General features: G+C 44.5%; 1 protein-coding gene across 1 annotated transcript in view; it reads right to left on the minus strand.

Moving 5' to 3' along the window:
• LOC311118938 (C-myc promoter-binding protein-like) overlaps positions 1-21,793 on the minus strand; it is a 129,498-nt gene that overhangs the window by 42,518 nt on the left and 65,187 nt on the right. The window contains exons 12-14 of the mRNA XM_084193688.1: positions 21,354-21,569; positions 17,505-17,650; positions 13,190-13,228 (exon numbers count right to left, since the gene is read on the minus strand). Coding sequence (XP_084049814.1) covers positions 13,190-13,228; positions 17,505-17,650; positions 21,354-21,569 — 401 coding nt within the window. The remainder of the gene's footprint in view (positions 1-13,189; positions 13,229-17,504; positions 17,651-21,353; positions 21,570-21,793) is intronic.

The following is a 21,793-nucleotide window of genomic DNA, read 5'->3' on the forward strand; positions in this document are numbered from 1 at the left end:
TATACTAGGAGATAAACACAGTAAAGGACTGTGTAGCTAGTCCTTATACAAGGAGATAGTCCTTCACTGTGTTTGTGTGTAGCTAGTCCTTATACTAGGAGATAGTCCTTCACTGTGTTTGTGTAGCTAGTCCTTATACTAGGAGATAGTCCTTCACTGTGTTTGTGTAGCTAGTCCTTATACTAGGAGATAGTCCTTCACTGTGTGTGTAGCTAGTCCTTATACTAGGAGATAGTCCTTCACTGTGTGTGTAGCTAGTCCTTATACTAGGAGATAGTCCTTCACTGTGTTTGTGTAGCTAGTCCTTATACTAGGAGATAGTCCTTCACTGTGTTTGTGTGTAGCTAGTCCTTATACTAGGAGATAGTCCTTCACTGTGTGTGTAGCTAGTCCTTATACTAGGAGATAGTCCTTCACTGTGTGTGTAGCTAGTCCTTATACTAGGAGATAGTCCTTCACTGTGTTTGTGTAGGTAGTCCTTATACTAGGAGATAGTCCTTCACTGTGTTTGTGTGTAGCTAGTCCTTATACTAGGAGATAGTCCTTCACTGTGTGTGTAGCTAGTCCTTATACTAGGAGATAGTCCTTCACTGTGTGTGTAGCTAGTCCTTATACTAGGAGATAGTCCTTCACTGTGTGTGTAGCTAGTCCTTATACTAGGAGATAGTCCTTCACTGTGTGTAGCTAGACCTTATACTAGGATAATTTACATGTTGAGAACCACTTTAAAATAAACTGATGATTCAGGTTAGGTTGTACAGTGTGTGACAGTGTGATTCAGGTTAGGTTGTACAGTGTGTGACAGTGTAATTAAGGTTAGGTTGTACAGTGTGTGACAGTGTGATTCAGGATAGGTTGTACAGTGTGTGACAGTGTGATTAAGGTTAGGTTGTACAGTGTGTGACAGTGTACTAGTGTTCCACTAGCCAGAGAGACAGTGATGATGTAAAAACCTGCCAGATGCTACACATCCAAAGCTGCGTTTCTTTGTTTCTGGTGGAGAACATTGAGTTCAGCTGATCTGGACATGGAGCTCTCTGAGAGAGTGTGTGTGGATGTGTAATCCTGTCAGGGACACCACAGTGCAGTGAGGGTGTCATTGGGATAAGCCCTTCTGGTGAGTAAACCGGATATACTTAGGGAGTAGGGAGAGAAGGAGGGATCGAGGTAGGGAGGGAGGAGGGAGGGATAGAGGAAGGGAGGGGGGGAGGAGGGATAGAGGAAGGGAGGGAGGAGGGAGGGAGGGAGGGATAGAGGAAGGGAGGGATAGAGGAAGGGAGGGATAGAGGAAGGGAGGGAGGAGGGAGGGATAGAGGAAGGGAGGGGGGGAGGAGGGATACTCATTTCCTCAGACTAGAGAAGGGGAGGGAAGGAGAGAGGGAGGGAGGGAGGGATAGAGGAAGGGAGGGAGGAGGGAGGAGGGAGGGATAGAGGAAGGGAGGGAGGAGGGAGGAATAGAGGAAGGGAGGGAGGAGGGAGGGATACTCCTTTCCTCAGACTAGAGAAGGGGAGGGAAGGAGGGAGGGTTAGAAAGAAGGGTGGAGGGAGGAGTGAGGGAAGGAAGGAGGGGAGAGAGGAATACTCCTTACCTCACACTAGAGAAGAAGGAAGGGGTGAGGGGCTTTGGATGCTGGCATACACACCCCTCCCTCCCTGCCTCCCTCCCTGCCTCCCTCCCTGCCTCCATCGAAGTAAATCAAGGTGACAGTCTGAGCTGAGAAGAGTTGTCTTGTGAGTTCTACACTGTTAACAAACAGCTTGGCACAGCGAGTACAACACACCCAATTACCTCAGGAAAACACCAAGGGTCATCTATTTCCCTAGCCACTGGGTTTAGCACCAGACACCAGTGTAATGTAAAGGCTACCCATACACTCCACAGATACTGATTACTGAATGTCATGTTTCACTACATCAGACATAGGACCACAGATACTGATTACTGAATGTCATGTTTCACTACAGACAGAGGCCCACAGATACTGACTACTGAATGTCATGTTTCACTACATCAGGCAGAGGCCCACAGATACTGATTACTGAATGTCATGTTTCACTACATCAGAAGTAGAGGACCACAGATACTGATTACTGAATGTCATGTTTCACTACATCAGACATAGAGGACCACAGATACTGATTACTGAATGTCATGTTTCACTACATCAGACATAGAGGACCACAGATACTGATTACTGAATGTCATGTTTCACTACATCAGACAGAGGACCACAGATACTGATTACTGAATGTCATGTTTCACTACAGACAGAGGCCCACAGATACTGATTACTGAATGTCATGTTTCACTACATTAGGCAGAGGCCCACAGATACTGATTACTGAATGTCATGTTTCACTACATCAGAAGTAGAGGCCCACAGATACTGATTACTGAATGTCATGTTTCACTACATCAGACAGAGGACCACAGATACTGATTACTGAATGTCATGTTTCACTACATCAGACATAGAGGACCACCGATACTGATTACTGAATGTCATGTTTCACTACATCAGGCAGAGGCCCACAGATACTGATTACTGAATGTCATGTTTCACTACATCAGGCAGAGGCCCACATATACTGATTACTGAATGTCATGTTTCACTACAGACAGAGGCCCACAGATACTGATTACTGAATGTCATGTTTCACTACATCAGACATAGAGGACCACAGATACTGATTACTGAATGTCATGTTTCACTACATCAGAAGTAGAGGACCACAGATACTGATTACTGAATGTCATGTTTCACTACATCAGACAGAGGCCCACAGATACTGATTACTGAATGTCATGTTTCACTACATCAGACAGAGGACCACAGATACTGATTACTGAATGTCATGTTTCACTACAGACAGAGGCCCACAGATACTGATTACTGAATGTCATGTTTCACTACATCAGACAGAGGCCCACATATACTGATTACTGAATGTCATGTTTCACTACATCAGACAGAGGACCACAGATACTGATTACTGAATGTCATGTTTCACTACATCAGACAGAGGACCACAGATACTGATTACTGAATGTCATGTTTCACTACATCAGACAGAGGACCACAGATACTGACTACTGAATGTCATGTTTCACTACATCAGACATAGAGGACCACAGATACTGATTACTGAATGTCATGTTTCACTACATCAGAAGTAGAGGACCACAGATACTGATTACTGAATGTCATGTTTCACTACATCAGACAGAGGCCCACAGATACTGATTACTGAATGTCATGTTTCACTACATCAGACAGAGGACCACAGATACTGATTACTGAATGTCATGTTTCACTACAGACAGAGGCCCACAGATACTGATTACTGAATGTCATGTTTCACTACATCAGACAGAGGCCCACATATACTGATTACTGAATGTCATGTTTCACTACATCAGACAGAGGACCACAGATACTGATTACTGAATGTCATGTTTCACTACATCAGACAGAGGACCACATATACTGATTACTGAATGTCATGTTTCACTACATCAGACAGAGGACCACAGATACTGACTACTGAATGTCATGTTTCACTACATCAGACATAGAGGACCACAGATACTGATTACTGAATGTCATGTTTCACTACAGACAGAGGCCCACAGATACTGATTACTGAATGTCATGTTTCACTACATAAGACAGAGGCCCACATATACTGATTACTGAATGTCATGTTTCACTACATCAGACATAGAGGACCACAGATACTGATTACTGAATGTCATGTTTCACTACATACAGAGGCCCACAGATACTGATTACTGAATGTCATGTTTCACTACATCAGACAGAGGACCACAGATACTGATTACTGAATGTCATGTTTCACTACAGACAGAGGCCCACAGATACTGATTACTGAATGTCATGTTTCACTACATCAGACAGAGGACCACAGATACTGATTACTGAATGTCATGTTTCACTACAGACAGAGGACCACAGATACTGATTACTGAATGTCATGTTTCACTACATCAGATAGAGGACCACAGATACTGATTACTGAATGTCATGTTTCACTACAGACAGAGGCCCACAGATACTGATTACTGAATGTCATGTTTCACTACATCAGACATAGAGGACCACAGATACTGATTACTGAATGTCATGTTTCACTACATCAGGCAGAGGACAACAGATACTGATTACTGAATGTCATGTTTCACTACATCAGGCAGAGGCCCACAGATTCTGATTACTGAATGTCATGTTTCACTACAGACAGAGGCCCACAGATACTGATTACTGAATGTCATGTTTCACTACATCAGACAGAGGACCACAGATACTGATTACTGAATGTCATGTTTCACTACAGACAGAGGCCCACAGATACTGATTACTGAATGTCATGTTTCACTACAGACAGAGGCCCACAGATACTGATTACTGAATGTCATGTTTCACTACATCAGAAGTAGAGGACCACAGATACTGATTACTGAATGTCATGTTTCACTACAGACAGAGGCCCACAGATACTGATTACTGAATGTCATGTTTCACTACAGACAGAGGCCCACAGATACTGATTACTGAATGTCATGTTTCACTACAGACAGAGGCCCACAGATACTGATTACTGAATGTCATGTTTCACTACAGACAGAGGCCCACAGATACTGATTACTGAATGTCATGTTTCACTACATCAGACAGAGGCCCACAGATACTGATTACTGAATGTCATGTTTCACTACATCAGACAGAGGCCCACAGATACTGATTACTGAATGTCATGTTTCACTACATCAGACAGAGGACCACAGATACTGACTACTGAATGTCATGTTTCACTACAGACAGAGGCCCACAGATACTGATTACTGAATGTCATGTTTCACTACAGACAGAGGCCCACAGATACTGATTACTGAATGTCATGTTTCACTACATCAGACAGAGGCCCACAGATACTGATTACTGAATGTCATGTTTCACTACATCAGACAGAGGCCCACAGATACTGATTACTGAATGTCATGTTTCACTGTATCAGACAGAGGACCACAGATACTGATTACTGAATGTCATGTTTCACTACATCAGACAGAGGACCACAGATACTGATTACTGAATGTCATGTTTCACTACAGACAGAGGCCCACAGATACTGATTACTGAATGTCATGTTTCACTACATCAGACAGAGGACCACAGATACTGATTACTGAATGTCATGTTTCACTACAGACAGAGGACCACAGATACTGATTACTGAATGTCATGTTTCACTACATCAGACATAGAGGACCACAGATACTGATTACTGAATGTCATGTTTCACTACATCAGACAGAGGACCACAGATACTGATTACTGAATGGCATGTTTCACTACATCAGGCAGAGGCCCACAGATACTGATTACTGAATGTCATGTTTCACTACATCAGGCAGAGGCCCACAGATTCTGATTACTGAATGTCATGTTTCACTACATCAGACAGAGGCCCACAGATACTGATTACTGAATGTCATGTTTCACTACATCAGGCAGAGGACCACAGATACTGATTACTGAATGTCATGTTTCACTACATCAGGCAGAGGCCCACAGATACTGATTACTGAATGTCATGTTTCACTACATCAGACAGAGGCCCACAGATACTGATTACTGAATGTCATGTTTCACTACAGACAGAGGCCCACAGATACTGATTACTGAATGTCATGTTTCACTACATCAGGCAGAGGCCCACAGATACTGATTACTGAATGTCATGTTTCACTACAGACAGAGGCCCACAGATACTGATTACTGAATGTCATGTTTCACTACAGACAGAGGCCCACAGATACTGATTACCGAATGTCATGTTTCACTACATCAGACAGAGGCCCACAGATACTGATTACTGAATGTCATGTTTCACTACAGACAGAGGCCCACAGATACTGATTACTGAATGTCATGTTTCACTACATCAGAAGTAGAGGACCACAGATACTGATTACTGAATGTCATGTTTCACTACAGACAGAGGCGCACAGATACTGATTACTGAATGTCATGTTTCACTACAGACAGAGGCCCACAGATACTGATTACTGAATGTCATGTTTCACTACAGACAGAGGCCCACAGATACTGATTACTGAATGTCATGTTTCACTCCATCAGACAGAGGCCCACAGATACTGATTACTGAATGTCATGTTTCACTCCATCAGACAGAGGCCCACAGATACTGATTACTGAATGTCATGTTTCACTACATCAGACAGAGGACCACAGATACTGATTACTGAATGTCATGTTTCACTACATCAGACAGAGGCCCACAGATACTGATTACTGAATGTCATGTTTCACTACATCAGACAGAGGACCACAGATACTGATTACTGAATGTCATGTTTCACTACATCAGACAGAGGACCACAGATACTGATTACTGAATGTCATGTTTCACTGCATCAGACAGAGGACCACAGATACTGATTACTGAATGTCATGTTTCACTACATCAGACAGAGGACCACAGATACTGATTACTGAATGTCATGTTTCACTACATCAGACAGAGGACCACAGATACTGATTACTGAATGTCATGTTTCACTACATCAGACAGAGGACCACAGATACTGATTACTGAATGTCATGTTTCACTACATCAGACAGAGGACCACAGACACTGATTACTGAATGTCATGTTTCACTACATCAGAAGTAGAGGACCACAGATACTGATTACATACACACAGGCAAAGACCCAATGGACTACACACACCACGCACGCACACGCACGCACATGCACACACACACACACTAAGACCCAATGGACCACACAATTCGATCAGGGCTTCAGTACACTGACAATCCCTCTCCCTGGGAGAGACAAGAAGATACGCTTTAGAAGACTCAACTCTAATCCTCCACATCAACTCTACCGTCAAGCCTTTTAGAAATCACTGAGCTGCTAAAAAAGCCCTTCTCAGCTCAAGTCATTACAAATTCAAGGCTGAACTCATTAGAGGAAAAACTGTTGGGGGTTTTCTACCACAGACACCACTGCAATGTACTGCTCTTAAGTCCTACTGCAGCAGATTGATATAATGTTCCACAATGAAACTTGGGATGATGCAGACTTGGTGTAAAGCAGAGTTGAGAGTGACTGGCTGTGTTTTAATAAAGAAGGGAAGGTAGCAGAGTTGAGAGTGACTAGCTGTGTTTTAATAAAGAAGGGAAGGTTGCAGAGTTGAGAGTGACTGGCTGTGTTTTAATAAAGAAGGGAGGTAGCAGAGTTGAGAGTGACTGGCTGTGTTTTAATAAAGAAGGGAAGGTTGCAGAGTTGAGAGTGACTGGCTGTGTTTTAATAAAGAAGGGAAGGTTGCAGAGTTGAGAGTGACTGGCTGTGTTTTAATGAAGAAGGGAAGGTAGCAGAGTTGAGAGTGACTGGCTGTGTTTTAATAAAGAAGGGAAGGTAGCAGAGTTGAGAGTGACTGGCTGTGTTTTTCTACAGAAGGGAAGGTAGCAGAGTTGAGAGTGACTGGCTGTGTTTTAATAAAGAAGGGAAGGTAGCAGAGTTGAGAGTGACTGGCTGTGTTTTAATAAAGAAGGGAAGGTTGCAGAGTTGAGAGTGACTGGCTGTGTTTTAATAAAGAAGGGAAGGTAGCAGAGTTGAGAGTGACTGGCTGTGTTTTTCTACAGAAGGGAAGGTTGCAGAGTTGAGAGTGACTTGCTGTGTTTTAATAAAGAAGGGAAGGTAGCAGAGTTGAGAGTGACTGGCTGTGTTTTAATAAAGAAGGGAAGGTTGCAGAGTTGAGAGTGACTGGCTGTGTTTTTCTACAGAAGGGAAGGTAGCAGAGTTGAGAGTGACTGCCCTGTGTTTTTCTACAGAAGGGAAGGTAGCAGAGTTGAGAGTGACTGGCTGTGTTTTTCTACAGAAGGGAAGGTAGCAGAGTTGAGAGTGACTGGCTGTGTTTTAATAAAGAAGGGAAGGTAGCAGAGTTGAGAGTGACTGGCTGTGTTTTAATAAAGAAGGGAAGGTAGCAGAGTTGAGAGTGACTGGCTGTGTTTTTCTACAGAAGGGAAAGTAGAAGAGTTGAGAGTGACTGGCTGTGTTTTTCTACAGAAGGGAAGGTAGCAGAGTTGAGAGTGACTGGCTGTGTTTTTCTACAGAAGGGAAGGTAGCAGAGTTGAGAGTGACTGCCCTGTGTTTTTCTACAGAAGGGAAGGTAGCAGAGTTGAGAGTGACTGGCTGTGTTTTTCTACAGAAGGGAAAGTAGAAGAGTTGAGAGTGACTGGCTGTGTTTTTCTACAGAAGGGAAGGTAGCAGAGTTGAGAGTGACTGGCTGTGTTTTTCTACAGAAGGGAAGGTAGCAGAGTTGAGAGTGACTGCCCTGTGTTTTTCTACAGAAGGGAAGGTAGCAGAGTTGAGAGTGACTGGCTGTGTTTTAATAAAGAAGGGAAGGTAGCAGAGTTGAGAGTGACTGGCTGTGTTTTAATAAAGAAGGGAAGGTTGCAGAGTTGAGAGTGACTGGCTGTGTTTTTCTACAGAAGGGAAGGTAGCAGAGTTGAGAGTGACTGCCCTGTGTTTTTCTACAGAAGGGAAGGTAGCAGAGTTGAGAGTGACTGGCTGTGTTTTTCTACAGAAGGGAAGGTAGCAGAGTTGAGAGTGACTGCCCTGTGTTTTTCTACAGAAGGGAAGGTAGCAGAGTTGAGAGTGACTGGCTGTGTTTTAATAAAGAAGGGAAGGTAGCAGAGTTGAGAGTGACTGGCTGTGTTTTAATAAAGAAGGGAAGGTAGCAGAGTTGAGAGTGACTGGCTGTGTTTTTCTACAGAAGGGAAAGTAGCAGAGTTGAGAGTGACTGGCTGTGTTTTTCTACAGAAGGGAAGGTAGCAGAGTTGAGAGTGACTGGCTGTGTTTTAATAAAGAAGGGAAGGTAGCAGAGTTGAGAGTGACTGGCTGTGTTTTTCTACAGAAGGGAAGATAGCAGAGTTGAGAGTGACTGGCTGTGTTTTTCTACAGAAGGGAAGATAGCAGAGTTGAGAGTGACTGGCTGTGTTTTTCTACAGAAGGGAAAGTAGCAGAGTTGAGAGTGACTGGCTGTGTTTTTCTACAGAAGGGAAGGTAGCAGAGTTGAGAGTGACTGGCTGTGTTTTAATAAAGAAGGGAAGGTAGCAGAGTTGAGAGTGACTGGCTGTGTTTTTATACAGAAGGGAAGGTAGCAGAGTTGAGAGTGACTGGCTGTGTTTTTCTACAGAAGGGAAGGTAGCAGAGTTGAGAGTGACTGGCTGTGTTTTAATAAAGAAGGGAAGGTAGCAGAGTTGAGAGTGACTGGCTGTGTTTTAATAAAGAAGGGAAGGTAGCAGAGACAGACAGAGAGGAGGACTGTCCTGTGTTTTAATACAGAAGGGAAGGTAGCAGAGACAGACAGAGAGGTGGACTGCCCTGTGTTTTAATACAGAAGGGAAGGTAGCAGAGACAGACAGAGAGGTGGACTGTCCTGTGTTTTAATACAGAAGGGAAGGTAGCAGAGACAGACAGAGAGGTGGACTGTCCTGTGTTTTAATACAGAAGGGAAGGTAGCAGAGACAGACAGAGAGGTGGACTGCCCTGTGTTTTAATACAGAAGGGAAGGTAGCAGAGACAGACAGAGAGGTGGACTGTCCTGTGTTTTAATACAGAAGGGAAGGTAGCAGAGACAGACAGAGAGGTGGACTGTCCTGTGTTTTAATACAGAAGGGAAGGTAGCAGAGACAGACAGAGAGGTGGACTGTCCTGTGTTTTAATACAGAAGGGAAGGTAGCAGAGACAGACAGAGAGGTGGACTGCCCTGTGTTTTAATACAGAAGGGAAGGTAGCAGAGACAGACAGAGAGGTGGACTGTCCTGTGTTTTAATACAGAAGGGAAGGTAGCAGAGACAGACAGAGAGGTGGACTGCCCTGTGTTTTAATACAGAAGGCAAGGTAGCAGAGACAGACAGAGAGGTGGACTGCCCTGTGTTTTAATACAGAAGGGAAGATAGCAGAGACAGACAGAGAGGAGGACTGTCCTGTGTTTTAATACAGAAGGGAAGGTAGCAGAGACAGACAGAGAGGTGGACTGTCCTGTGTTTTAATACAGAAGGGAAGGTAGCAGAGACAGACAGAGAGGTGGACTGTCCTGTGTTTTAATACAGAAGGGAAGGTAGCAGAGACAGACAGAGAGGTGGACTGCCCTGTGTTTTAATACAGAAGGGAAGGTAGCAGAGACAGACAGAGAGGTGGACTGCCCTGTGTTTTAATACAGAAGGGAAGATAGCAGAGACAGACAGAGAGGAGGACTGTCCTGTGTTTTAATACAGAAGGGAAGGTAGCAGAGACAGACAGAGAGGTGGACTGTCCTGTGTTTTAATACAGAAGGGAAGGTAGCAGAGACAGACAGAGAGGTGGACTGTCCTGTGTTTTAATACAGAAGGGAAGGTAGCAGAGACAGACAGAGAGGTGGACTGCCCTGTGTTTTAATACAGAAGGGAAGGTAGCAGAGACAGACAGAGAGGTGGACTGCCCTGTGTTTTAATACAGAAAGGAAGGTAGCAGAGACAGACAGAGAGGTGGACTGTCCTGTGTTTTAATACAGAAGGGAAGGTAGCAGAGACAGACAGAGAGGTGGACTGCCCTGTGTTTTAATACAGAAGGGAAGGTAGCAGAGACAGACAGAGAGGTGGCCTGCCCTGTGTTTTAATACAGAAGGGAAGGTAGCAGAGACAGACAGAGAGGTGGACTGCCCTGTGTTTTAATACAGAAGGGAAGGTAGCAGAGACAGACAGAGAGGAGGACTGCCCTGTGTTTTAATAGAGAAGGGAAGGTAGCAGAGACAGACAGAGAGGTGGACTGCCCTGTGTTTTAATACAGAAGGGAAGGTAGCAGAGACAGACAGAGAGGTGGACTGCCCTGTGTTTTAATACAGAAGGGAAGGTAGCAGAGACAGACAGAGAGGTGGACTGCCCTGTGTTTTAATAGAGAAGGGAAGGTAGCAGAGACAGACAGAGAGGTGGACTGCCCTGTGTTTTAATACAGAAGGGAAGGTAGCAGAGACAGACAGAGAGGTGGACTGCCCTGTGTTTTAATACAGAAGGGAAGGTAGCAGAGACAGACAGAGAGGTGGACTGTCCTGTGTTTTAATACAGAAGGGAAGGTAGCAGAGACAGACAGAGAGGTGGACTGCCCTGTGTTTTAATACAGAAGGGAAGGTAGCAGAGACAGACAGAGAGGTGGACTGCCCTGTGTTTTAATACAGAAGGGAAGGTAGCAGAGACAGACAGAGAGGTGGACTGCCCTGTGTTTTAATACAGAAGGGAAGGTAGCAGAGACAGACAGAGAGGTGGACTGCCCTGTGTTTTAATACAGAAGGGAAGGTTGCAGAGACAGACAGAGAGGTGGACTGCCCTGTGTTTTAATACAGAAGGGAAGGTAGCAGAGACAGACAGAGAGGTGGACTGCCCTGTGTTTTAATACAGAAGGGAAGGTAGCAGAGACAGACAGAGAGGTGGACTGTCCTGTGTTTTAATACAGAAGGGAAGGTAGCAGAGACAGACAGAGAGGTGGACTGCCCTGTGTTTTAATACAGAAGGGAAGGTAGCAGAGACAGACAGAGAGGTGGACTGTCCTGTGTTTTAATACAGAAGGGAAGGTAGCAGAGACAGACAGAGAGGTGGACTGCCCTGTGTTTTAATACAGAAGGGAAGGTAGCAGAGACAGACAGAGAGGTGGACTGTCCTGTGTTTTAATACAGAAGGGAAGGCAGCAGAGACAGACAGAGAGGTGGACTGCCCTGTGTTTCTCTACAGAAGGGAAGGTAGCAGAGACAGACAGAGAGGTGGACTGCCCTGTGTTTTAATACAGAAGGCAAGGTAGCAGAGACAGACAGAGAGGTGGACTGTCCTGTGTTTTAATACAGAAGGGAAGGTAGCAGAGACAGACAGAGAGGTGGACTGCCCTGTGTTTTAATACAGAAGGGAAGGTAGCAGAGACAGACAGAGAGGTGGACTGCCCTGTGTTTTAATACAGAAGGGAAGGTAGCAGAGACAGACAGAGAGGTGGACTACCCTGTGTTTTAATACAGAAGGGAAGGTAGCAGAGAAAAACAGAGAGGTGGACTGCCCTGTGTTTTAATACAGAAGGGAAGGTAGCAGAGACAGACAGAGAGGTGGACTGTCCTGTGTTTTAATACAGAAGGGAAGGTAGCAGAGACAGACAGAGAGGTGGACTGTCCTGTGTTTTAATACAGAAGGGAAGGTAGCAGAGACAGACAGAGAGGTGGACTGCCCTGTGTTTTAATACAGAAGGGAAGGTAGCAGAGACAGACAGAGAGGTGGACTGCCCTGTGTTTTAATACAGAAGGGAAGGTAGCAGAGACAGACAGAGAGGTGGACTGTCCTGTGTTTTAATACAGAAGGGAAGGTAGCAGAGACAGACAGAGAGGTGGACTGCCCTGTGTTTTAATACAGAAGGGAAGGTAGCAGAGACAGACAGAGAGGTGGACTGTCCTGTGTTTTAATATAGAATAACATACCCTGTAGAATGAAGCAATATATTCACACTAGCATACCCTGTAGAATTAAGCAATATATTCACACTAGCATACCCTGTAGAATTAAGCAATATATTCATACTAGCATACCCTGTAGAATTAAGCAATATATTCACTCTAGCATACCCTGTAGAATGAAGCAATATATTCACACTAGCATACCCTGTAGAATGAAGCAATATATTCACACTAGCATACCCTGTAGAATGAAGCAATATATTCACACCAGCATACCCTGTAGAATTAAGCAATATATTCACACTAGCATACCCTGTAGAATGAAGCAATAGCAGTATGGACAGAACTTAGTTGACAGTAAATAAGTTGTGGTAGAGTGGTAGGGTGGTAAAGTGGTAGGGTGGTAGGGTGGTAAAGTGGTAGGGTGGTAGAGTGGTAGTGTGGTAGGGTGGTAAAGTGGTAGGGTGGTAGGGTGGTAAAGTGGTAGGGTGGTAAAGTGGTAGGGTGGTAAAGTGGTAGGGTGGTAGGGTGGTAAAGTGGTAGGGTGGTAAAGTGGTAGGGTGGTAGGGTGGTAGGGTGGTAAAGTGGTAGGGTGGTAAAGTGGTAGGGTGGTAGGTTGGTAGGGTGGTAGTGTGGTAGGGTGGTAGGGTGGACACAGTCACTCACCTTGCCTCCTTTGTCTGCACTGCGCTCTGAACTGTAGAGCTGCACGCACAGGGAGGCAGAGAGGAGAGGAGAGGAGAGGAGAGGAGAGGAGAGGAGAGGAGAGGAGAGGAGAGGAGAGGAGAGGAGAGGAGAGGAGAGGAGAGGAGAGGAGAGGAGAGGAGAGGAGAGGAGAGGAGAGGAGAGGAGAGGAGAGGAGAGGAGAGGAGAGGAGAGGAGAGGAGAGGAGAGGAGAGGAGAGGAGAAAAGCATGTTGAGTTAGAGACAGGTGGAGGAGAGCAGGACTGATGGAAAATAACCAGACAGTACTAAGGTTAAAGGAAATAACCTGACAGTACTAAGGTTAAAGGAAATAACCTGACAGTACTAAGGTTAAAGGAAATAACCAGACAGTACTAAAGTTAAAGGAAATAACCAGACAGTACTAAGGTTAAAGGAAATAACCTGACAGTACTAAGGTTAAAGGAAATAACCAGACAGTACTAAGGTTAAAGGAAATAACCAGACAGTACTAAGGTTAAAGGAAATAACCTGACAGTACTAAGGTTAAAGGAAATAACCAGACAGTACTAAGGTTAAAGGAAATAACCAGACAGTACTAAGGTTAAAGGAAATAACCAGACAGTACTAAGGTTAAAGGAAATAACCAGACAGTACTAAGGTTAAAGGAAATAACCAGACAGTACTAAGGTTAAAGGAAATAACCAGACAGTACTAAGGTTAAAGGAAATAACCAGACAGTACTAAGGTTAAAGGAAATAACCAGACAGTACTAAGGTTAAAGGAAATAACCAGACAGTACTAAGGTTAAAGGAAATAACCAGACAGTCCTAAGGTTAAAGGAAATAACCAGACAGTACTAAAGTTAAAGGAAATAACCAGACAGTACTAAGGTTAAAGGAAATAACCAGACAGTACTAAGGTTAAAGGAAATAACCAGACAGTACTAAGGTTAAAGGAAATAACCAGACAGTACTAAGGTTAAAGGAAATAACCTGACAGTACTAAGGTTAAAGGAAATAACCAGACAGTACTAAGGTTAAAGGAAATAACCAGACAGTACTAAGGTTAAAGGAAATAACCAGACAGTACTAAGGTTAAAGGAAATAACCAGACAGTACTAAGGTTAAAGGAAATAACCAGACAGTACTAAGGTTAAAGGAAATAACCAGACAGTACTAAGGTTAAAGGAAATAACCAGACAGTACTAAAGTTAAAGGAAATAACCAGACAGTACTAAGGTTAAAGGAAATAACCAGACAGTACTAAGGTTAAAGGAAATAACCAGACAGTACTAAGGTTAAAGGAAATAACCAGACAGTACTAAGGTTAAAGGAAATAACCAGACAGTACTAAGGTTAAAGGAAATAACCAGACAGTACTAAGGTTAAAGGAAATAACCAGACAGTACTAAGGTTAAAGGAAATAACCAGACCGTACTAAGGTTAAAGGAAATAACCAGACCGTACTAAGGTTAAAGGAAATAACCAGACCGTACTAAGGTTAAAGGAAATAACCAGACAGTACTAAGGTTAAAGGAAATAACCAGACCGTACTAAGGTTAAAGGAAATAACCAGACAGTACTAAGGTTAAAGGAAATAACCAGACAGTACTAAGGTTAAAGGAAATAACCAGACAGTACTAAAGTTAAAGGAAATAACCAGACAGTACTAAGGTTAAAGGAAATAACCAGACAGTACTAAGGTTAAAGGAAATAACCAGACAGTACTAAGGTTAAAGGAAATAACCAGACAGTACTAAGGTTAAAGGAAATAACCAGACAGTACTAAGGTTAAAGGAAATAACCAGACAGTACTAAGGTTAAAGGAAATAACCAGACAGTACTAAGGTTAAAGGAAATAACCAGACAGTACTAAGGTTAAAGGAAATAACCAGACAGTACTAAGGTTAAAGGAAATAACCTGACAGTACTAAGGTTAAAGGAAATAACCAGACAGTACTAAGGTTAAAGGAAATAACCTGACAGTACTAAGGTTAAAGGAAATAACCAGACAGTACTAAGGTTAAAAGGAAATAACCAGACAGTACTAAGGTTAAACGCAGGGTTCGAACAGACAGTGGCAAGTCAAATTCAAGGACTTTTTCAAAGACAAATTCAAGCACTCATATTTATTTTCAAGAACCATCAATTTGCAATAGTTCCTATTATGCAATTGTTTCTAGTCGCCACCAGATGGCAGTAGAACACCATAACTAACTTACTATTCATCACCATCTTACAAGTTCTACTCAATAATACGTGTTTCACACATGTATTGACTACATACATGAGTGGTAAGTCAGTACTGATGATGTTGACTGATTTCCTTATATGAATTGTAACTCAGTACATTTTTTGAAATGGTTGCATTTATATTTTTTGTTCAGTGTACATGATAATAATATTAAATTGTCTTTCTATTTAAATTGCCTTTATATTTCACTTAAATGTTAGGTCCACAGGCTGTCCCAACACATAACGACATTAAAGTTAATTCTGACAGTGTAAAGTTTAGTTGACACTAAAATGTTGTAATCTATACACATTTGAAGAGCAACAAGTTACTGTGTTTGATAAGATTCTCTCAGGGGACCCTATTTCAATTTTAGGGGACCCACATGGGTTCCGGACCCCAGGTTTGGGAACCACCGTACTACTAACCTCTCTCCCTGCTTGCTTCAATGCTTCCTCTCTCTGAGTATCTCATTTTCCTCCTTCATTGCAGCCTGAATCACCACTGTCTGTCTCACTACTCACCGTAAAGAAAAGGTATTTTGTTATGAGAACTTATATCTTTTGATTATAGCTAGCTTTAATTTCAGTCAACTGCTCCTGCTGAGGTCAGGCTCCGTTCAACGTTAGCTTCTAACTTCATCCTTCTAACCAGCTAGTTATAGCTAGCTAACCTGGCTAACAGCCAAAGCCCTTGAGCTACCTAGCTAGCTAGACATCTGAGTGAAATATCAGTTTATTATTTACCAGTTGTACACTCATTTTTGTTTGGGGGATGTCTGTTGACACGGCAGGAGTCGAAGGATGTTTAAAAAAGGCTGAGGTAGTTCGTTTCTGCCTGGAAATTAAAGGTCCAAGACCAATACATTTTTCTAACATTTTTCATATTAACATATTTTATCATTTTCTGTTCTCCTCTCATTTTAATTCAAGTACTACCTTTCAGAAGATTCCTGATTTTCAAGGTATTCCAGTACTTGAATTTCAGGAGGGCCAAATTCAAGTATTTTAGGCACCTCAAGCACCTTGTACGAACCCTGGAAACGGAGCACGGAAGGCACTTCCCGGATGCGTACTCCTTTTGTACATATTTTGAAGCATGCATCAATGCAAGCTTCAACGGAAAGTATTTCACAGAAACACAAAAAACAACGACGGAACATTTCCTGAAATCAATGACTCTGACTTCGGAATGAAATGTTGCCCATTCACATCTCATATATTGCCTGACTACAATATTTTATATCTTGATACGTTAATACATTTATACTGTGTTAATTTTAGCATGTTTACTTGCCTACAATACCCACTGTAGTGTGCGCAGATCGCAAGCCCATAGTAAGTCAACAGGGCGAACGTTAACTGGCTAGCCATTACTGTTAGCTAGCTAGCGAGATAGCCACAAAGAATTTACATCTACCTTGCATAACATTAGTTTTAGGTAATTTTATGCATGTTTACTATCTGGTTAGCTAGATTATTACGATTCACATATAGCTAGCTGAGAATGATGAAGTAAAACGTTTGCTTTATGTATATCTCGTTTCGTGTCTATTGTTGCCGTTGTCCTGGCTGGAAGAAGGTTCGGTGAACGGGGGGGGGGGGGGGGGGGGGGGGGGGGGGGTGCAGCGTGAGGTAATACAGTAGGGAGAGTGCTTCTCAAACGGAATGTTTTATGCGAACTCAAGAGAACGTCCTCGGAAAATGCACTCGAAGCATGAGAGTGTGGAGCACGGTAGTACGCATATTGAGAAACACCCACAGTCTTCAATAAATACTTAATTAGTAGAATCTGCTGTGATACTGCTTTGGCTGCACCCGCATCAACCCTGTAGAGAGTAAGACTGCCTACCAATGGTTGAAATGGAGGGGAATGGAAATGAATGGGAGATAGAGGGAAGGGAGAAGAACTTCACTGGCAAGCATAGCTACTAGACAGGGAGATATATTTCACAGAGGATAGGTCTATATATGACTAGGATGATAGTGTTGTAAACCAAGCTGTACAGAGAAGGGATAGGGTTATTTCACAGAGGATAGGTCTATATATGACTAGGTTGATAGTGTTATAAACCAAGCTGTACCTTGTCCACACAGTCATCGAAGAAGGCCAGGCTGGCGTCTTTGTCTGAGACGAAGGAACACTCCTCTATGAACCTGATGAACATCTGAGTCTTGGTCATCAGGGAGTAGAACTTCTGGTGGGACCGGTCTCTGCTCTTCAGGAACCCTACAGAACATTAGAACCATATGAGAAACCTATAAAGATACAGTAGAACTTCTGGTGGGACCGGTCTCTGCTCTTCAGGAACCCTACAGAACATTAGAACCATATCAGAAACCTATAAAGATACAGTAGAACTTCTGGTGGGACCGGTCTCTGCTCTTCAGGAACCCTACAGAACATTAGAACCATATCAGAAACCTATAAAGATACAGTAGAACTTCTGGTGGGACCGGTCTCTGCTCTTCAGGAACCCTACAGAACATTAGAACCATATCAGAAACCTATAAAGATACAGTAGAACTTCCGGTGGGACCGGTCTCTGCTCTTCAGGAACCCTGAAGAGGACGGTTGTGGAGGGAGAAGCAGAACAGAACATGTGTGGTTCACTGCTAGGTATGGCTGGCAAAATAGGTTTAGGGACTTGGAACTTCGACCATGAAGCACGCTGCTTTAGTATTATAATTGTTTAACCTTTATTTAACCAGGTAAGTCTTTATTTAACCAGGTACGTCTTTATTTAACCAGGTACGTCTTTATTTAACCAGGTACGTCTTTACCAGGTACGTCTTTATTTAACCAGGTACGTCTTTATTTAACCAAATAAAGCTTTATTTAACCAGTTAAGTCTTTATTTAACCAGGTTACTATTTAGTTAACCAGGCAAGTCTTTATTTAACCAGGTAAGTCATTGAGAACACATTCTATTTTACAATAACGACGGATGTACCTTAGTTAGGCACAGCCGTGCAGGTAAGATAACACAGGGCCAATCTAAGGTGCAAAACAGGGAAGTGACTTCCGTAAGTGTTAAACCCAGCTGGGCTGACTAACAGCTGACCTGACTTCCAGCTGACCTAACAGCTGACCTGACTTCCAGCTGACCTAACAGCTGACCTGACTTCCAGCTGACCTAACAGCTGACCTGACTTCCAGCTGACCTAACAGCTGACCTGACTTCCAGCTGACCTAACAGCTGACCTGACTTCCAGCTGACCTAACAGCTGACCTGACTTCCAGCTGACCTAACAGCTGACCTGACTTCCAGCTGACCTAACAGCTGACCTGACCTCCAGCTGACCTAACAGCTGACCTGACTTCCAGCTGACCTAACAGCTGACCTGACTTCCAGCTGACCTAACAGCTGACCTGACTTCCAGCTGACCTAACAGCTGACCTGACCTCCAGCTGACCTAACAGCTGACCTGACTTCCAGCTGACCTAACAGCTGACCTGACTTCCAGCTGACTAACAGCTGACCTAACCTAACAGCTGACCTGACCTAACAGCTGACCTGACTTCCAGCTGACTAACAGCTGACCTGACTTCCAGCTGACCTAACAGCTGACCTGACCTAACAGCTGACCTGTGGGACAGACAGGGCCAGGGGGAGTGAGGAGGGGGGATGGCCATTGGCTCACACTGCAGTCATGGAGGCCAAGCTTTGTGTTGTTGTGGGTCCCTACAGTAATACTAACGGACAGCTGATAGATTATCTATGGATACAGATACACACCCACACTTGGCCAAAGGAGAAAGCACATTGTCCCATTACCCATGGCTGTGTGTGTGTTCCAGCTCTATCATTACATAACAACACTGCAGAGGTCTCTCTAAACTCCTCATCCCTGTTTGTCTGGATCACATTCCTCATATCCAACATGTCCTTGGATACAGCTAGCATGGCTAGCGTCCACTGGAGACTGCTCATGTCCCTTGGATACAGCTAGCATGGCTAGCGTCCACTGGAGACTGCTCATGTCCTTGGATACACCTAGCATGGCTAGCGTCCACTGGAGACTGCTCACGTCCTTGGATACAGCTAGCATGGCTAGCGTCCACTGGAGACGGCTCACGTCCTTCGCTATAGCTAGCATGGCTAGCGTCCACTGGAGACTGCTCACGTCCTTCGCTACAGCTAGCATGGCTAGCGTCCACTGGAGACTGCTCATGTACTTCGCTACAGCTAGCATGGCTAGCGTCCACTGGAGACTGCTCACGTCCTTGGATACAGTTAGCATGGCTAGCGTCCACTGGAGACTGCTCACGTCCTTGGATACAGCTAGCATGGCTAGCGTCCACTGGAGACTGCTCACGTCCCTTGGCTACAGCTAGCATGGCTAGCGTCCATTGGAGACTGCTCACGTCCTTCGCTACAGCTAGCATGGCTAGCGTCCACTGGAGACTGCTCACGTCCCTTGGATACAGCTAGCATGACTAGCGTCCACTGGAGACTGCTCACGTCCTTGGCTACAGCTAGCATGGCTAGCGTCCACTGGAGACTGCTCACGTCCCTTGGATACAGCTAGCATGGCTAGCGTCCACTGGAGACTGCTCACGTCCCTTGGATACAGTTAGCATGGCTAGCGTCCACTGGAGACTGCTCACGTCCTTCGCTACAGCTAGCATGGCTAGCGTCCACTGGAGACTGCTCACGTCCTTGGATACAGTTAGCATGGCTAGCGTCCGCTGGAGACTGCTCACGTCCTTGGATACAGCTAGCATGGCTAGCGTCCACTGGAGACTGCTCACGTCCTTGGTTATGGGCTCTGGTCAAAAGTAATACACTAAATAGGGAATAGGGTGTCGTTTGGGATGAAGCCCTTGGCTACGGCTAGCCAGAGCAGTCTTTAACAATAAAGGACTCTCTGACTAGTTATCCACTGGAGACAGCGCAGACTGGATGAGATCACCATCCCAGTCCCAACTCAACTCCATCAGGTGTGGTATTAGCCAGCTTCAACGGGCTTCAGTCCCAACTCAACTCCATCAGGTGTGGTATTAGCCAGCTTCAACGGGCTTCAGTCCCAACTCAACTCCATCAGGTGTGGTATTAGCCAGCTTCAACAGGCCCCAGTCTCAACTCAACTCCATCAGGTGTGGTATTAGGTGTAGTCCCGTATAGCTCAGTTGGTAGAGCATGGCGTTTGCAACGCCAGGGTTGTGGGTTCGATTCCCACGCGGGGCCAGTATGAAAATGTATCCACTCACTAACTGTAAGTCGCTCTGGATAAGAGCGTCTGCTAAATGACTAAAATGTAAAATGTATTAGCCAGCTTCAACGGGCCCCAGTCCAGACTCTCTACCGCAGCCTCTGGAGCATAGAACAGCTGCAGCTAGCTAGCGCACACACAGACTCATGCAGACAGGCTGTAGAATAGTGTGTATGGGGAGAGATCCTAGATATATATACACAGTGTAGAGGTCTATAATTCTCCATCATCATAATACTGTCAAAGTCAGTGACGTAATGCTAAACTGTGGCTGGGCTTTCTGAACATGGATATTCCCCTTGAATATAAATGACAAATAAATGTGATGTATAGGCCACTATAAAACACAAGCCCCAATGAAAAATGCCTGCTATAATAGAATCAACAGCTGGCAAATGATGAGCTGTGGTTTACACTGTGATTTCCCACGGCAGCTTCGTTTCAGTCCTATTCCATTGTATGCCATCCCCTCTTCCTAACTATGTGAAGGGTGTGGTGTCGGGTGGATGGGTTTTTACTCCAGCCCTGCTCTAAGGCTGCTGATGAACCAGCTAGTCCTGGCCTTATTCTGATCATATCAGGCTTTTAGTCCAGCCCTGCAGGTCAAACAGTGAGCTGGCGTCAGTAGCCTTCTTAGACAGGGCCTTGGTGATGGGTCTCAGGTAGGAGCGCTCACACACACACACACACACACACACACACAAGCCGGTACTAACCTTGCAGGTCAAAGAGAGAGGAGGCGTCAGTAGCCTTCTCAGACGGGGCCTGGGTGATGGGTCTCAGGTAGGAGCGGTAGCCTTTCAAGATGGCCGCCATGAACCTGAGGAATGCTTCCTGTATCTCCATCTCCAGGCTGTGGAGGCTCTTCCCACAGGCCAGCTCCGTACAGTCATTCATACTCAGCTCCAATAGGCCATCAGGACGCTGCTGACCTAGAGGAAACCAATAGAAAACAGTGTTATTGGTTCTGCTGACCTAGGGGGAACCAATAGAAAAGAGGGTTGTTGGATCTGCTGACCTAGGGGGAACCAATAGAAAAGAGGGTTGTTGGATCTGCTGACCTAGGGGGAACCAATAGAAAAGAGGGTTATTGGTTCTGCTGACCTAGAGGAAACCAATAGAAAAGAGGGTTATTGGTTCTGCTGACCTAGGGGGA

Source organism: Coregonus lavaretus (genome assembly GCF_964263955.1).
Source record: "Coregonus lavaretus genome assembly, contig: HAP1_SCAFFOLD_767, whole genome shotgun sequence".
NCBI lineage: Eukaryota > Metazoa > Chordata > Actinopteri > Salmoniformes > Salmonidae > Coregonus > Coregonus lavaretus.